Source organism: Chaetodon auriga, chromosome 3 (assembly GCF_051107435.1).
Source record: "Chaetodon auriga isolate fChaAug3 chromosome 3, fChaAug3.hap1, whole genome shotgun sequence".
Classification (NCBI taxonomy): domain Eukaryota; kingdom Metazoa; phylum Chordata; class Actinopteri; order Chaetodontiformes; family Chaetodontidae; genus Chaetodon; species Chaetodon auriga.
The window spans coordinates 19,888,561-19,907,099 of NC_135076.1; the positions used below are offsets into that span (position 1 = coordinate 19,888,561).

General features: G+C 45.4%; 1 protein-coding gene across 1 annotated transcript; it reads left to right on the top strand.

The window, feature by feature from the left end:
* Positions 1-360: 360 nt before the first annotated feature.
* cdc34a (cell division cycle 34 homolog (S. cerevisiae) a) lies at positions 361-11,643 on the top strand. The gene is made up of 5 exons (XM_076726978.1): positions 361-832; positions 8,391-8,477; positions 8,597-8,694; positions 9,955-10,089; positions 10,237-11,643. Exons 1-5 carry the CDS (start codon positions 650-652, stop codon positions 10,463-10,465), a joined length of 732 nt encoding a protein of 243 aa, XP_076583093.1. The 5' UTR covers positions 361-649; the 3' UTR covers positions 10,466-11,643.
* Positions 11,644-18,539: the final 6,896 nt, after the last annotated feature.

Genomic DNA, 18,539 nt, shown 5'->3' on the forward strand with positions numbered 1-18,539 from the left:
CTGTGCTCACTTTCAAAGTAAAGCCCAACTTGAAGCGATAACTATATTCTCCAAATGCTACATGTGTGTCTGCAGATCTGTCTTAATGGGCAGACGTTTAGCTATATCATATTTTTAAGTGTAACTTATTTAGTTAAGTATCTTGTTTAAGGGCTTGCTTCAGATGAAACCCGATGGGGACTGAAAGAGAAGCATACCTCGACAGTGTTACCTTTTATTTATTTTTTTTAACAACAGTAAAATTAGAAATAAATACATGATGAAGACACGAGCTGTTCAATTAGAACAAAAAAAGTCTCTTCATGAATATAAAAAGGAGACTATTTCGAAAGCTGTAACCGGAAATGGAGCAGCTAATGTGTCTGACTTGGTCGCAGTAGGTTTCGATGGTCGTTAATACCTGGGGCTCCCCGGGATTGTTCACAATAACAGAGGAAGCTGCACCAGCTCTGACCAAATAAAGCCCAGTCGCGGTTTTTAGATCCTGTTTTGGAACCACACTAACGGAAACCAACGTCAACGCGTTCCTGTGCGAACAGGCTCCGTTTCTCCACTGATAGCCATTGTTTGTACCGAGCTAGCTTTGTCCTTCTTCGTAGTCGCAGCTGTGGTGGGTTGCTGATATATTTATATCAAATCGTTGTGGAATATGGCTCAGCATGGACATCATGTAGCCAGTTCCCAAAAAGCACTAATGCTGGAGATGAAAAGTCTCCAAGACGAGCCCGTCGAAGGGTTCAAAATAACTTTGGTGGACGAGTCGGACATGTACAACTGGGAAGTAGCGATATTCGGACCCCCAAACACACACTACGAGGGTGGTTATTTTAAGGTGAGTAGCTAATGTTAGCTAGCAGTCGGTCTATTGTTCTTTAGCTGGTAGATTTAGCTCACATTCGTGTAATTTATTCTTAGAGGACAGTCCAACACTTCACCTTATCCTCCAAGTTACCGTCTTCAACAACAGCAGGTAACACTTAATAACATTAAGTTAGCTTAGTTGTTCCCCGTTCAGCGTTACTGTGATAAAACTGTCGCCTTCTTTGTTCAACTTTAAACCTCTAAATCAGGATTGTGGCATTTGAGTGTAGACAGCGACACTTTTTCCTCTCATGTCTTATTTCTGCTTTTAAAATGAATTGAGGTCCCTCGGTGGTGACAGTCAGCACATGATCAGGTTTGACAGACTTTTGCGTTAACACGAAACAAAAGCTTGTTAGCATAAGCGCCCCGAGCTTTAACACCGCTCTGATTAGCCAAACTCATCATCTGACTTGTTAATTCAATCATTTCCTTTGTGTTTACCTTCACAAACGGACAGCCCCGAGGTTCAATAGGCTTTTTGTTTGGATATTCAGATTAACTCAAAGGGACCGATCCATAATGCATGGCGACCTTGCTTTTGAAATGTAGACAGGCCCAGTCTTAACTTAATTTTGTTTTAACTTTAATTTGTTTTCCAGCACACTTCCTCCCTTGAGAGTGAAGATGTTTTGGTTACACAGATGTGTTGTTCCTGTTTTTTTGAGCCAAGAGGATCACCAGTGCAAAAACCTCCACTTACTTATGAGCTACTCAATCATGGTGCTTAAAAACATATATTCTCTCGTACTTAATGCTCAATTGTAAGATCTTTTTAAGAGAGACAGGACACATTTGCTTTCATGGCACCGTGGCTGTGACCCTTGGCCTGTTATGTACTGGTTGTTAGCACTGTTTTGTCCTCACGGTTGGACATACAGCACCTGATTTTAAGACTCACCTTCAGTCCCACCCTAAGCGACACACTTCAGTTGTGAAGAATATGATTCATCTCACAGTTTACTTTGGCAAAAAAAAGGATTGTTACTCACCCACTTAACTGTCAAGCAAATAAACCCGTGTTAGTGCTGCTTCAAACCTGCCCTAGATAGTTATTTCATTGGACATTAAACAAAAATAATGAGCTTTTGTTAAGGTGGGATAATGGTCCTGTCTGTCTGAGGAAGAATAATTTTATAGGTCATGGCCCCTGACAGAATATTTAAATGAGTGTTGGAATAGCAAACCAAAATAACAACGCACAATCAAATCCTACGTGATCTCTTTTTGTCGTCGCGCTTTAGATTAAGTCTCACATCATCCATAGTTGTTCCCACGTTACATTAAACTGTAATGTGTCGGCGAGGGCTCCCGCTGCGTTCAGGTCCCGCATTTTGAAACGACTCTCTGTTGTCACTTCAGCTGCACTGTGCTTCAGTTCAGTTTTTTGAGACGCTTGTTCGTTTTTGCCTCTGGTCTTTTTTCAAGCCTGTGAACACAGGCGGAGGGCCCCGGTCCCGGCTGCTGTAGCCGGTGTTCAGTGCATCTGTGTGGGTGCTGTGCACAGGATTCCTTTGTCGGGCCAGGAATGCACAGCCTGGCTGTGAAATCCACCGCATGGTTGTGACTCATTGTTCTGTGCTGGGTTTCCATCCAACCTGTTTGCCATATTCTTACAAAAAAGAGAAAAAAAAAAAAAAAAAAAAAAAAAGCCGCCCTGTTCTGAACAGATTGCCCAAACAAACAAGCGGCTATGACACGCTGCAGCTGCATGTTCATCCCAAACAGGGCAGGCGGTGACGTCACATGAAACCTGGCTGAGTCAGGTATTCATTTCACATGGGTGTTGCTCTCAGAGTCATATCATGACGAACATGTTATGACTGCAGACGCAAGTGGGTGAATTGAAACGTCATTCAAACGGGATTAGATATCTGTCCTGGATCCAGAACACAAAATCAAGCAGTGCCTTATCATTATGAACTGAGCATTGGCCTGTAGGTCTCATGATGGACCCCGATGCTGACATTTCTAAGCTTGAGGTCCCTTGTGTGTGTGTGTGCGTGCGTGCGTGCGTGCGTGCGTGCGTGCGTGCGTGCGTGCGTGCGTGCGCGCCTTCTGCTTTGTCATGTGAAGTATCCCTCCAGGCTCCAGTGTCTGATGATTCCTGGCAGAGGGCCAGTCAGTCCCAGCCAGCAGTGATCCTGGGACGTGTATGAAGCAGAGGGCTGCCAACCCTCAGATTGCAGACTTAAAGCAGTGACCCACTGTGTGTGTGTGTGTGTGTTGTTATTGTACACATCCAGTTTGAATGTCCAGACAATACAGAACCTATGTTTTCTTTAGTCCCATACGGTGTTAATCTGAATCTTAAATCTTGAAATCTTTAGAGATTAAATGCAACTGTGCAGTTGAAATGAATGGAAAGACAGTTGAGTTTATGGCCTGCTTAAACTGTATGTTGATGTCCTGTAATCACGAGCAAAACACTTAATCAGTGCTTGTCTCGGTGTATTTTCTAGTAGATCGCTGGTCCATGACAGATTCTCTCTCTGTAACATCTGTCTTCTCTGCTCAGATTTTCTTGATCTTAAGGAAGTCCTGTAAAAATCAAGAAGTGAGACTTCTGTAATACAGTGACACTCAACAATGATTCGTTTGCCAGTATTCAGCATTTCATATGGAGAAATATGCTAAGCACTGTCCCTTGCTACAGTGATTGTTTGTTGAGGTGTTTGAGTCTCATCAAACATTTATTATTTGCTGAGCAGCTACTTGGTTTTGATTTGGATCCCCAATCAGTGTCCTCGGGGGATTGCAGTTTCACAGGCTGTGATTGCTTTCAGCTTTGTCCGATACAATATATCTGCATTAGAGCATCAAGATGGAAGAGCAGTTGAAAATGTAGTAAAGCCCAGCACTTTTCTTTGTAATGACCTAATCCATAACCATTATTTTGATCTGCGTTCAATGAACTCCCTCCTCAACAAGCCAAAGGTGATTGCTTCACTTTCCAAGGGCTAAACCAATGGGCACCAGAACAGCAGAAAAAGGTACTCTTTATACTTTATGCTTTATATCCATAACCATGAGGCGGTCTGGTCGTGTTTCACAGAAGTCTGTCACGGTGCTGTACTGTGCTGCGTGTGTCATGACGGAGCTGCCCTGCTGTGGAAGAGCGTGGGATCTGTGATGAGAGATGTTTGAAGTGCTGCTGTGTCAGCACCTGGCAGCTTTAATTGTCATTTAGTTTTGCATGTAATTATGATGTGAACGGGGTCTCTGCAGCTCAAAATATAGTGTGAAGCAGAACATCTTTCATATCTCAGTCAGGCGGTTTTCTCGAGCGGCTGACTAAACACAGGCAGACCACTTCTTCACAGGAAACATGGAAAAGAGGGGTGTTGCCCTTTGCTTTCTGTCTGATTGTCTCTTCTGACACTCAGTCGACCGACACCCAGATCTGTCGAGCAGCTGACTCTGTTAGTGCCTTCCCTTTTCCCTTCCTTCCTCCTCGGGATGCGTGCTCCATAATTTGCTCCATGTTCGCTTGCAGGAGCAGCGGAGGGGAGGGTACAGGCAAGAGGACCCAACCCGGCCACAGAGGGCTTGGCTGGGCTGAGCCGCCGGAGTCATGTTTCCCCCTCTGGCTGTGTCACAGAGAAACGAGAGCAGGCGAGAGGAAAGAACAGGGAACAGGGAAGGAGCCAGATCAAGAGCAGGCAGGGCCCTTCCTTGCGGTGGTGCCCCTCTTGAAAGGAGAGCCTGCTGTTAGTAAAGGTGAGCGTGAGGCCCCAGTAGACAGTTATAACCGTCCCCTGAAGCCCTGACCATGTGTTCGTTCTCGCTTCCTGTACGGGCCACCGGTGTGGCAGTCATACTTCTAAAACCGAGCTGTTCAAGCTGTTGCGATCACCTAGGAATCAGTTTGTGACGTAACTTCAGCTTTTGATCCTTTTCCTCAGCACCCCCCCTCCTGAGTTCAGTTAATGAGGCAGGGGCCTGTTGGGTATGAACATGATAATCTGTGGAACCTGTTTGTGTGTCTCAGGGTGTGGAATTCGCTCTACTGAAGGACCTTTTGAGTGTGAGTGTGGGTGAAGGATGTGTGTGTGTGCGAGAGAGGATAAGGTCTGTAGAGAAGGTAAAGAGGTGCACAGGGAGAACAGAATGATTTGTTCTGTTCAGGGTCTTTGCATTGACCTGGTTTACTTTGCCTTGCTGTCATTTTCCACACGGTGGGCGTGTTCACTCTCATTTCTGTTCTCTCTTCAAGGCGGCTTTCTAGCTCACAATCCAAGAACGGCGTTCATAAAAAGGGGAAACTGACCTTGTGTTCTGCATTCTCGGTGCTTGACGGGAAATTGGCTGCACTTCATGTCTGTCGCTCGAATGAGCTGTTCAGAGTGAATCACCTTTTGACCGCGGATGCTGTTAATTGTGAGCTGTTATGAGGCCTGACATGGAAGTCAGGGGCAGCATGTAGCAGCAGCTGGAGTGAGTTTGAGATGCTGCTTCGGAAACACAAAACCCCTTCCAGTAGTCAGAGTGAGAGGGGAGTGCAGTGAAGTCATACAGAAACACCTTGACATGAGATTGAAAAGTCGAAATAGAAAGCTGATATTGGCTTCGAAGACCCTCCTATATCATCCTCTCTTTTTTCTCCCCTTCTGTTTGTTCGGTGCTGGTGAGACGAGCTGCTCGCTGCTGCACAGCAAATGAGCAAACCGAGCATCCCGTCTGTTCAGGCCTCAGCCCCATCCCTCCCTCCAGCAGTCTAGGGTGGGGTGACTCCTGGCTGGGCAGATCAGTCCCCTCTGCTGCCAGAGTGACTTCACATCTTCTGGTCAGTGAGGTCTACAAAATAAAAGCAAGCCAATCCCCATTAACCCCCATATTAAAATGACCACCTTTACAGCAGAAATTAACAGCCTTTTACAAAAAACAGAAAACAAATTTTTATTTAACTCACAAATTTTTATTTAACTCACTCAAATCTACACTTCAGCCAGTGATCTGACACGTGGTTTTGCATGTGAACAAGAGGCCCAGTTGCAGGGAAAATGTTGCAGAACATCAGTAAATGTGTGATCAAGGCCTGAAGTTTTATGGTCTCCAGTACACATTGCCTGGATAGACCTCCAGGACAAATTGCTCTGCATCCAATCCAGTGGTTATATTGGCTATTTCACTGTATATGACTCTAGTTGATGCTGCTTAAACCACAAGCAACATGCATCTTTCTCTTACTCATTAGCCTCCTAACTGTCAGTTTTATCTTGATTGTATCTCAGAGCTCTAAATGGTAACTGTATGCATGACTTGTGTTTGCCTACAGTTTGTGACATTGTGTTGTAAAGAACATGTTTTAAAACCTCCCGGTAAGCTGCATTGTGAAATCATGCACTTACCTTCTTACAGGGATCAATGCTCGTGCTTATCCTTAATGCATATCCCCACCCTCCTGCTTTACTTGTGGGTTGCATTCATACTTGCACGATTGTGATGAATGGAGCCATTTTATGGGAAGTGTTGATGCATACAGTACGGAGGTCTCCCAGCAACAGGACCCTATGTGACGAAAGCAGCCGTGCTTTCCTGAGTTGGACACAGTTTGTTTTCTTCTGTCCGATTGTCTTTTTGCTTCTAAGATATCAAGGCCTTACATTCAGCCCTGGAGCTTCCTTTTACACCATTTCCACCCTGAATGACGGCTGCTGAGGGCCACAGTGGTTTTATTTAAAGCCGTGGCTGTCTGCTCATCTTATCGAGGTCAACAAATAACAGACAAAGCGTTGTAAAACACATATTTGACAGTCAGTTGGCCATGATGCGGAGGCGGGGAGGGCGAATTTTCCCCAATTGTACAAGATAAAATTTTCTTTTCCCAGTTCTCAGCCAGTGGACCGATATGATCTCGGTGCTTATATTGTTTTGGAAGACAAACCAAGCTCTTACTGTCGCTGCCTGCCCCCCTCCGCCCCCCCTGGCTGGCTGCTGTGTGTTGCACTGTTGCCAGCCTGTAATGTGTACAATGTTGGCTTGAACCCTGCACTCTGAAGAGCTGCCAGCTTTCTGGCAGGGTCAGTCAGACCCTGGGATTTTGTTTTTTCCGACAAGCGTCATTCTCTCAGGACTGTGTCAGTGTTTCCTCTCCGGTCTTGTTTTATGTGGCGCGAGCGGGTTTCTTCTGTTTGTTGCAGGATCAGGATCACTGCAGACACCTCATCGAACAAATGTTGCTCTTTTACGGTAGTTCAGGACACACTGACACGCACTTTAAAGACAACAGATGCTGAACTGCAGCTCTAACGGACGTGGTTGGTGGACCGCAGCAGATTCGTTGACTTAACAGATCACACTTTCAGCGTTTTTGGTCATACAGCCTGGTTTAAACACTACATTACACGCAAAGCAGGATAAGACCTTAATGTTGAGCAATAGTATTATATAGAGCACAACCCCCTTTTATTCCAAGTGAAATCCCCCGCTGCCTCCTCCCACTACCACCTCCCTGCTCCCATGCAGCCGATCCCCCTGCCTCCCGCTCGTCGGTTCACTGTGGCGAGGACCAGCTGACCATGCCGAATCAGCAAGTGTGTGTGTGTGTGTGTGTGTGGATGACGGGGGGGTCAGCAGAAGGTTTCATGCTGTGAGTGACGTGCGTGTGTGTAATCAGTGTAGCCGGTGTCCCCCCCCCCCCCGTCCCTCCTTTGGCACGCCTTGCTGAATGAGAGGAGGGGTCCGATACACATAGCAGGATTTATACATTGTCTGCGTGTGGGTGTGGTTTTTCCGTGCGAGGACGTAGAATCGCAAAACACGGGTGTGAGTGCTGGATTGTCTTGGGTTGCAGTGACAGCTGGAGAGGACAAACCCCCACAATGTCTTTCTAGCTCCAGCCCCCCCCCCCACAAACCAGTGTTTCTCTAAGCTCCACACACTCGGCAGCTGAACGCACCGCGAGCCGCCCTCCCACCCCCTCCGCATCATATTACATTACACTGTCATTAGCTCCTCCGTGCTCAGCCACCTCAGTCGGGCTTGCTATGACTCCACAGCTACTATTTATAGGTTTCTCTCAATCGCTATTGAAGCAGATCAGCATGATTGTTGCAAATCTTCATTCAGCAGCCGCTTGTTGACACCAGTGCTGCAAACATACTGTAGTTGTTTGAGATGAATTACACACAGAATGACGCCCTGTCTCTCCCCACTGTCTTTTTCTATGTGTGTCTGTGTGTGTGTGTTGCTTCTGTGGCATTGTACAGACTTGCATTTTGGATTCAGTTACCCCTGGGAGACTGTGTCCACCAGCAGAGTAGTTTTTAGCAAAACTATGTGTGGGTAGGTTTTCTATAAGCAAACAACACCACTGCAATTATATGCAGCGACCTAACTAAGGCTGAAGGAATCGGGCCTTTACTGTCTGAGTGAGACAGGCTCTTCTGGCCCAGTGGGTGAAAACGGTTTTTCCAAGCAGTCAAAGTTTAGAGGGAAGTAGTCACGACTTGTCTGTTGGCAAGTGCGAAGTGTCAATAAACTGCCTGCCTCTCACTTTGCTAATATGTGTCTCCTCTCGCCCTCAGGCTCGAATCAAGTTCCCAGTCGACTACCCGTACTCTCCGCCAGCTTTCCGCTTCCTCACCAAAATGTGGCACCCCAACATTTATGAGGTAACTCTCACCAGGACAAAACCGCCAGCAGCCCCTCGTGTTCATGTCCTTCGATGAGCTGCAAGTCCTTTAACTCTAAATGGTAGTAATGAAAGTGTTGTATTCCCTCGTGTCCCTAGAACGGAGATGTTTGCATCTCTATCCTGCACCCACCAGTGGACGACCCACAGAGCGGAGAGCTGCCTTCAGAGAGGTGGAACCCAACACAGAACGTCAGGTACGCAACGGAATGTTCTCAAGTCCATCCAAGAACACACAAAAAAGGCTCCAGCAGTTTCCGCTGTGTGTCTGTTTCTGCTGTTTCAGATCGAAATGTGCAGACGTTTCTCTTGAATGATGCTAATTTCCAGCAGTTTTCCACCCTTCTTCTACCGTCCACGTCCAACACTGCCTCGTCGTCCACCAATCAATACAGGCGAAAGACTTCACACAACGTGCAAGTGTTTATGCAGCTTGTAGCCCATTTCTTACAAATGGCTGGAACCAAGTCTGCATTTGCCAAACCCGAAGACAGGTTTTTAGATTGATTTCCTTTCTGCCCATCAGGATTTAGACTGACGCATTTTCTTCCTCTCTGATTCCTCAGACGCATTACTGTGTGCTCATGGAGCTGATGGTGTGAGCTGTTTTGAAATGTCTTTCTTGTAAATGTCTACAGTGACTAATTCCAGACAGCAACAGTGAAGTCAAAGCTTTTGAAGACAGATATCGTCCAGATCATGGCTGATGACAGACCTTCCTGTCACACATGTCCAATCCCGAGTTTTTCACCTTGTGTGTTATGTGTCTCAGATGACGTAGTATCTCGAGGCAGCTGTGCTACTGTTATAGATTTGAGTGATTATTAGCTGACATGTTTTTGGCTCTCCTGTTCATTGACATCATTTGAAACTAAAAGGGAGATTGTCTCTCAACTGTCAACCAAGTCTCTGCTGTGTAAATGCAGCAAACGTCCAAACATGATGTGTAATTCATACCTCTTCGTCATATATTGACGTAACACTGATCTAGTGTATTTAATCAATCCCTGCTGCTTTCCCTCTCTCTCTCTTTCTGATGGTCACAGCAACAAAAACAGTCTCACATGTCTAAAAGAGCAGTTTTAAAGTCAGTCCAACTGGTTGATTCACCTTAGTCAAAGTGAAGTATCAATAATGTAGAACGCTGTTGTCTTTTAGTGTTTCTAATGAGCGTCTCTTGGAAGTAAGAGCTAAATTGAACAGTTGACAGCAGAGACAAATGGATGCTCTGAGGTTCAGCAGGCTGGTCGTCCGACCCTAACACTCCCTCTTTCTTTCCATCACTGTGCACCTCTTTGTCCTGCTCTCTCAATGTCTCTTGTCTCGTCTTACTTCCATCCTCCCTTCCCTGCCCCCCACGTTCCTCTGTTTCCGTGTCCTTCCCCTTGTATTGTCGTCCTGTATTTTAATCTGTCTCCGCTCCTGTTGACGTCTCTCTCTCTCTGTCTCTCTCTCAGAACCATCCTGCTCAGTGTGATCTCTCTGCTGAACGAGCCCAACACCTTCTCCCCGGCCAACGTGGACGCATCCGTCATGTACCGCAAGTGGAGGGACAGCAAGGGCAAGGACAGAGAGTACATCGAGATCATCAGGTACCAAGAGAGAAGCCCGCTCAGCGCTCCTCACGCTTCACATGGGAGCTTGTCGGTGCAGCAGGTACACGGCGTACCGGCGCTGACGCTCCGTGCGGCCTCATCTGACTGCTTTGCTTTTCTTCCTCCTCTGTCTTCACCTCACAGGAAGCAGGTGCTGGCTACCAAAGCTGACGCAGAGCGGGACGGCGTCAAAGTCCCCGTCACGTTAGACGAGTACTGCGTCCGCACCCAAGTCCCGCCCACAGACGACGGCTCCAACCTCTTATACGATGACTACTACGACGACGAAGAACTGGAGGACGACGACGACGATGAGGACGACAACGAGGACTGTTGCTATGACGAGGACGACTCAGGCACCGAGGACTCCTGACCTCGCCCCCCCCATCATGTCGCCCTCCTTCGCCCCCGACCAGTCCTTGCCCTCACCACCACCCCCCACACACACCCCCCTTTTGTCACAGACTGAACTTTAACTCCCCACCAAAGCCCTCATCATCCTCACTTAGCACAGGCCCCCCTGTCCACCTTCTGTCACATGTGCAGTCACAGTATGCACACTAAAACCTGATGCATCGAAGAAAAGAAAGCTACAGAGTTGTTTTTTTTTCTGTTTCTTACATGTTTCTTTCTTTTTTTCTTTTTTTTTTCTCATTTTGTTGTGTGAGTAGAGGTGACGCACGCGATACACGCAGAACAGCACAACTTACAGGAACAGTACTGAGAACTGGTTTCCTCAAAAGCGTTTTAGCTCCAGGAACTACTTCCTCCTCTGGCTTGAAGTGGAACAAAGCCTATCTGAGGGGCAGGTTTCTTGAGAAAATCAGGCTGAGGAATGGTCACGCCTTCTCTCGACTTCAACAGCCAGGCGGAATGTAACATCAGGTCACATCAGATCGGAGGAAAACAGGCAGGACTGGCGTACAGTATGTGTGTTTTGAAAAGCTGAGTCACTTCCATCTCTGAGCCATGTGTGTGTGTGTTTGTGTGTGTGTGTGTGTGTGTGTGACCTCTGGGTTAGCAGGCTGTTTGAAGCCCTGCCACGCTTCACCTCTGACCCGTTGAGCCCAGGGCTTTTGCTGCTCCGAACAGTGAAGTTATCCATTTAAAAAAAAAAAAAAAAAATGCCGTTGACACTCCCTCGTGCCTTCCCTCACTCCCTGATAACACAGATCTGAACGACTTGTGGGACCGGCCGTGCACACACAGCAGGTCGAAGCAAACCCCTGCCAGCCGCTCGAACAAAGGCGGCAGCGGGGGACATGTTCGGGGCTCACAAGGTCTCAGGTGGGGACACAAACAGCGACCCCCCTGATGGAACAAGTCTCATCTTATTTATAGCAGCACCTGTCAGATTTGTCCGGGGGGTGTGAGTGAGAAAGGTAAGGTCCCAACAGCTGAAGGAAGAATGGAATGTAGATCAGAATCCTGCAAACGTCCTCGACTGACTGCCACGCAGCCTTCATCACAAGCACGTGCTACCAGCGGCCTGGATGCACCGAGAAACAGCTCGCCGAGCCTGCCGCTGCTCATGAAATCCAATGTACTGTATTTAAAGAAAAAAAAAAAAACCTATGCAGTCAGTGTACTTAATATGCAGTGCTTTAAACGTGGCAGTAAAGCTGAACCTTCACCGATCTGACGTGAGTTCCACCTCAAAGCTGCGAGGGCTTCGGACTGACCGCGTCCTCGCTCGGAGACGGACGTCTTTGTGTTTGTCAGTGGGTTGTTGTTCAAAGTGGTTCCAGAGCAGAAGAAACAAGGGTGAGATTGTATCTTCATCAGAGCTCACCCCCTAGTGGTGGATGTGTGTACAGGCTTTTTTTTTTTTTTCCCCTCCCCCCCCACCCTCTGAAGTGCTGGACTGGGCTGGAGCCATCTTGACTCACCTGAATCAATGAACCTCAGAGTAGTCGAGGCAGCAGAGTGATTCAGAAGGATGAAAATGGCCTGATTCTGTAGACTGGCAGGGTTTTGTCTTCAGTCTGCGCTGTCGAGAGGCCCTGTGGTTTCTTCTCACTGCCAGGAGCGCTCTGCTTCACACTCGAGACACATTACAACCACCCAGCAGTATTTCCAATGAAATTCTCGACATGGCTGTAAGCATATTTCCTTTGTGTGTGAACATTCGCTGATCCGTTTCGAAGATGTGCAGAGAAATGTGGAGAAGAGGCACAGAAATGGGAAGCATATATAGGGATGGGGTTGACCTTTGAGCACGAACAGGAGAATGTGGTTCTTCACTAGCATGCTGTTATGATGTGTTTGTGGTTTTAGATCTGCTATAAAGGTCGGGATTGTGTCCAGGGACAAAGGTCCTCTACTCAATTTTATCTAAAACTGTTGCATTGTGAACGGGCTGAGGGTTTTTTTGTTTTTTTTTTCGTTTTGATGTACTCTTTTATTTCCAAATTGTGTTGTGAGCTGCAATGTTTTTTATCTTATTTGTATTAAGTGCTACGAATATCGACCTGATTGTTTAAAGAAAAAACAGGATTGTTCATAGACGAATAAACAAATGTACCAACTTATTATACACAAATATGAAATCGTGCAAACGTTCAGCAGAAGCAGATTGACTCAGCACTCCGTACAGTTATCATTCTGGCCTTTTCTCGAGCCCTGAACGCTCGGACATGAGTTTTGAATTCTCGGTCGCAGCCTATGAATGATCCTCCCGCTCCGTTCTGATGTTTTAGGGTGAATGGGATTTCATTTCTGTCAAACTACTGTCATTTCTCCGGTCTGTCCTCCCCACTCGTCCCCCAGTTCTCTGAGCTCTGATTGGTGGCAGCATCACTGAGGGGAAAACCCAGCAGTTAATTACAGAAAACTACAAGAACCTCAGGAAAAAGAAAAAAGAAAAAAAGAAAAATTACCAACCACCAAACAAACATCCTTTTCCAACTGAGTGAGCCTGACCCCGGGGAGTCTCACTTTGGCTTCAAAGGACTGTTTACAATCTCTACCTTGATATGCACATGTGGATATTTGACGATCACTTGATGTTTTTTTTTTTTTTTTCTTGTTTATATTTTCTTTTTTTTCTTATGGTTTGTAAATCTATTTAAAATCTGAAATAAAGATCTTTATTAGATATTGACTGATTTTTTTTTTTTTTTTAATTGAAATGTGAGGTAAAGGTTGGGAGTTTTAAAGTCTCCTTGGTTTCTCTCTTCTCTGTGCTCTCTTATAGACACTGAAAAGGCGAGAGTGAATGAAATTGAAGTGAAACTCAGGGCTCGCTCTGAGAGGTAAGACGCGTCCTTCCTGTTTCACTTAATGTTATTTTTTTTTTAAACCTTTTAGTGGAACTGCAGTGAGAGGAATGCATATGATGAGACGTGTACCCAGTAGTCACCCTACTGCACTCAGAGGGTGGTGGAGACTTTAAAGGATTTCCTGATGCTTTCCATGTTTTCATCCTTTACAAGTTGGAATTTAGGAAATGACTTTTCTAAATGGACATGGTTTCTTTTCCTGTTTTCTGTTCCCTTCTTCACTCTAGGAAATATGAAGCTTTGGACGGTAAGATAGTTCTGTGTGTTTTGTGAGATTTGTCCATTGCTCCCTGCTTAGCTGGTTAATTTAGTCTCTCTTTGCATGAAATCAAATCATCTCTCTGTGCCATTTCTTCTCTGACTGGTGAAAAAGATCAAGAATCAAACGTGCAAAAGGGCAAACCTCATGCAAAGAGGCGTTTTGACAAAAAGCCTTTATTAGCTACACGGCTTATGAAACAAAGCGACGAGTGGTTTCAGCCTCTGCAGACCTTCAGGTTTTATGACATCATAAAAACTCCACCTGCTCTTCTACATGTGAGTGCCTGAAGTTTGGCCTTTTGGACATGCTTTATATCCCATGATTTACCCTCTGAGCACACTGTTTTCTGAATAGCTATGCTGGCAGCGTGGCCGTATGGATGGAAATGTCAGGTGTTCTTCCACTTTGGTCCAGATTGAAATATCTCAACTACTGTCGTTCATGGTCCCCAGAGGACAAACCCTGCAGGCTTCTTATCGAGTGCCATCATCAGGTCAACATTTTGGTTTATGACAAAGTCCCCATCAGCCTCTGCTGTACTTTGTGTTTAGTGCTAATTAACAAGCATCATCATGCTAACACGCTAAATGGTGAACATGCTAAGCATTATACTTGCTGAATATTAACATGTTAGCATTTAGTGATAGCCTCACAGAGCTGCTCGTATGGCTTTGTCGAATCCCCAATTACAAACAAAGTTGGGACACAGCGTAAAAGATGAAAAAAAAAACAACAATGTAATCATTTGCAAACAAACTGTGTTTACTGACAACAGTTTAACAAAGTGTTCCTGAGCTCGTGTACTAATATCCTTTATATATTCATGTGTTCACAAAGTGGTGAACCTCACTCCATCCTTGCTTGTGAACGACTGAGCCTTTCCAGGATGCCCCTTTCATACCCAATCATGATACTATCACCTGTTACCAATGAGCCCGAGTCTTTGTACTGTTTTCAATTGAATATATGTCAAAAAGCATCTGAAAAGTGATCACATTCTGATAAAGGTAACTTGATTTGTTCCTGAATTGGAGGAGTCCAACAATTAGGTTTTCATGTTATTGATTGATCTCATTATGGAACAGAGTCCAAGTAACCCTATAGCAGTTACCTCAAAGTAGCTGCAATGAGCCCAGAACAGTCTGGCTGTGCAATAAGGAAAAAATAGCAATTAAAATAAATTCAATCACACGAGCAATCTCATCCTCTCATGTCTAATGCCGCTGCAGGGTTCCCACGCTTCTTACACCTTTCCTCATGTAATTGCCTCATATCTGCTTGCCCTCAGTAAGACTGTCAGTAGATTATATGAGGTGGATCTTTCCAACCATATGGGGGCTCCACCCTCCTGGAAAAGAAGAATTAAAGAGTACACAGTGAGCACATTTACCTGATGGCTGTGGACGGTCCAACACGACACCTATAGATGCAAATGCTTCAACAATAAATAAAACATAAAAATGCTCCACTCTATTGGCATCTGAGGTGTTGCATCTGTTTAATTCTTGCATGCAAGGGTTTGCGCTGTTTTTTTTTTTTTTTTCCTGTGGAGAAACTAATCAGAAACAAGTCACATATAAAGACTTGCTGTTGACACTAAAGGCACAAGCCTTCAGTCTGAAATATTTCCAGCCTGTGCAGCTTCACTGCAGACAGAAAGGGATGCTTCAAGAAAGTAATAAAGGTTCCTGTCGTGTCTTTTCTTTCAGAAGCTGAATGAAGAAAGCTGAGGGAAGACAGCGTCTCTACACTGAAGTTTTCCTTCAGCTCTGACTGATGAAAGCTCTTATTTCAGTGGGAATTGCAGCTCTCTGTTTGGTGCATGTTGAACTGTGTGAGGAGTGCGTATGATGAGATCTGTGCCCTGCAGTCGCCCTCGTGATCAGGGTGGTGGAGACTTCCTGACTCTGACCACTTCCACCAAACATGCTTTCTTTTTAAAGAATTAATTTTGTTACTGCTTTGTTCCTCTAGGGGGCAGCAACAGCTTGTTTCTTGTTACACTGGGTTGCTTGTTTGTGGTGTGTAAAAAAACGGCCAAAGACCTCAAAGATTTAAGAGTCAAAATCTGACATGATGATAATTTAGTTGTTTGATTTTTCCAAAATAGCTTTGATTAATATTAAAGTGTTTTTCTTTTGTATTCTCAGCTCAAACTTTTGTGATTCTGCAATCAATGCCACGAGGTGAAGCCCTCAATGTTTCCCAGTCTTTGTTCTCCAGTCGGGGGCGCTGCCATTCTCTTAAATATACAGAAACAAGAGTCAAAACAACAGAGAATGACGTGGGCCGTATGTTTCACCCTCTCATATCAAAGTGCCAAGGTATCCTCTGGTCATTTCCACGTTGCTCATCGCGCAGTCTGTGACTCTGCCTGTCAGTATAACTCACATGCTGTGCTCTTACATGCTGCTCCTTCACATGAGTTATAAGGTTTATTATCTCCACTTTTTTATTCCCTCCTGGCGAAATTGACCCACCTATGGCTGCAATCCAGCGCTTCAAAATGAAAATCATCAATCTGTGAAATGCCATAAACTGAAGTTTCACCTGACAAAAATGTACATCAATATACTGTTTGCTGGTGTTTCAGGTCTGCTCTGTGTGCCATCTTTACTTTCTGCCATCAAAATTTTTCATTTTGCATCCTTTTACCAACACTCCCCGAAGCTCCTAGGTCATTACATCAGTCTCCCCCAAGGGAGATATGCTATCTTTGCTGCTTAGAGTTCATCAAATTTGTTTCCTGTGGCGACAGGTCTGACCTTTTGCCCTGCGTGTGTCCAATCCAAATGCCAACTCAGCGGACCAGAACGAGCAAGACTCTCAAATGGTCCTGGCATTTGCAGGATTGCTTTTCTCATTCTGCGGTGTCTTTCATACTTTGCAGTGTCTTTCGTCTAGAAAGGATAACACTCTGCTTAAACTGCAAGGTATTAACCCGACTCCTGGATCAGAGCCTGATGTTACTGCCCACACTGTGACCATGAGTCACATGTGTTGCTCCAGCAGGCAGTTTGGCATCTACACGCTCCCGATGAGTGGACTGAGTCAGAGCCCCCGGTGACCTGTGGACGGCTGGACGTCCCGAGGAATGGACGAACCGGGTGAACTGTAACAGACCGGAGAGGTGAAGACATGTGAGATAAGAGGAGGAGAATAGAGTTGGTTAGTGAGGGAGGTTGTGGCGGGGGTTGATTCATATGTCAGGACATCAGATGTCTCCAAGGCAACAGAAGTTGTGTGGAAGGGGGTTGGCAGGAAGGAGAAAAATGGATGGCAACAATAAAAGAGAGTGGGGGTAAAAATGGACCCGATGACGCGTCGACCATAATGAGTGACCATATGTGCTAAGAGTCAATGCAGACAGACGCACACACCGCTCAAAGGAAGCAAACCTGGAGGTGCACCTCCTGCAGAGCTATTGTGCGGCTCCTGTTAAGTCTTCCAGCTTCTTTTCTCCGTACACCTCCACAAGTCCTCTTCCCTATCCTTCCAGGAAGTCAGCAGGGAAGGTGTCTGCGGATTGACTCCATCCACTGATTTTTTTTTTCCTGCATGTATAATTGCACTCATCTCTGCCTATGTGTTGGTACATCTGTCTATCCAGGGAGAGGAAAAGCAGCACACCGAAGCACTTCTGTATCACCCACTGAAAAAGTGCACTTCTGCACTTTTGGGGTTGTAATAGCTTCAGTGTTGGACAGACAGAGATGTAGGATCCGGCCTTCTAATGAGAGCAGAACAGACACATTAACCTTTTCTCAGGCTGTAGTCTGTCCTCGTCTCAGCGCTGAAGATCCTCAGACGTTTATGTACCCATCTCGTTATTTCACAAAGGAAGCTGTTAACTGTGGGTATGGTGTAGTGTGACATTCAAGTATTTCTCAGCAGATGTTGTTTCCATTTTAATAAACTCTCTTTTTTTTCTCCCATTTATGTTATTACATATTAAAGTGGATTTATCCTGTAGTAACACTTCAGGTGCTGTAGTAAACTGTAGCTGATAAATCAATGGACTGAATGCTAATCTCCAAAAATTCAATTAATCGTTTAAGGTATTTTTCAAGCAAGAAAGCTCAAACATTCGCAGTTTACAACATGCATCTTTATTTATATAATATTTACACGTAGTGTTGTGGACAAAGTTGCATGATATGGAGATTTTAAAATGCTGATAGAGATAATGTTTGTTTTGTTTTGTATCAACCTATTTGAAGATGTCACCTTGGGGTCTTGGAGCATGAGCATTTTATGGTATTTTTGACCAAACAATTACTTTTAAACACAAAAACACTCAGGCCCATAATAAACTGACAAGTCTTGGGGCAGTTTGAATTGCATAACTACAGATGATTGAGATTTCTTCAGCACTGAAACCTTTTCAAACGTGTTCTGCTTGACAAGTGTAACCGGTCGAGTGTCTGTTGGGCGCTGATTGCACGCTGCCTGTCTCTCTGCTGGCTTCAGATGACAGACAGCAGTGGGTGAGGGTTCAAATGTGTCCCTGCAATCTATATGGTAAGAGGCTCTTCTCACAGGTTGATTACATCAGACAATGACCTCTGAAGAGACCTGGCAAGACAAGATGTGCAATTATCTCCACTCAGACCTCGAAAAGCTAATATGGTTTACATGCCAGACTGAGCCTGGCCTGATGTGTGCCTTTGTCGCTATAGGTTGAACCGTGACATCCACGGTTCACTTTCACAACCTGGTGAGGAATGTTATGCTGCAGGTTTATCCTCCTCTCTGGATCCAGATTTGTGTGTATATGCATATCTGCACAGCTGCATGAGCACACATGCGGGTTGGTAAATGTGATATGCATATGCAAATGTCATCAGTTTTACATTATGCATCATGCGTCTGAGAACATATCCATACATTTAGGCGTCCGTTGA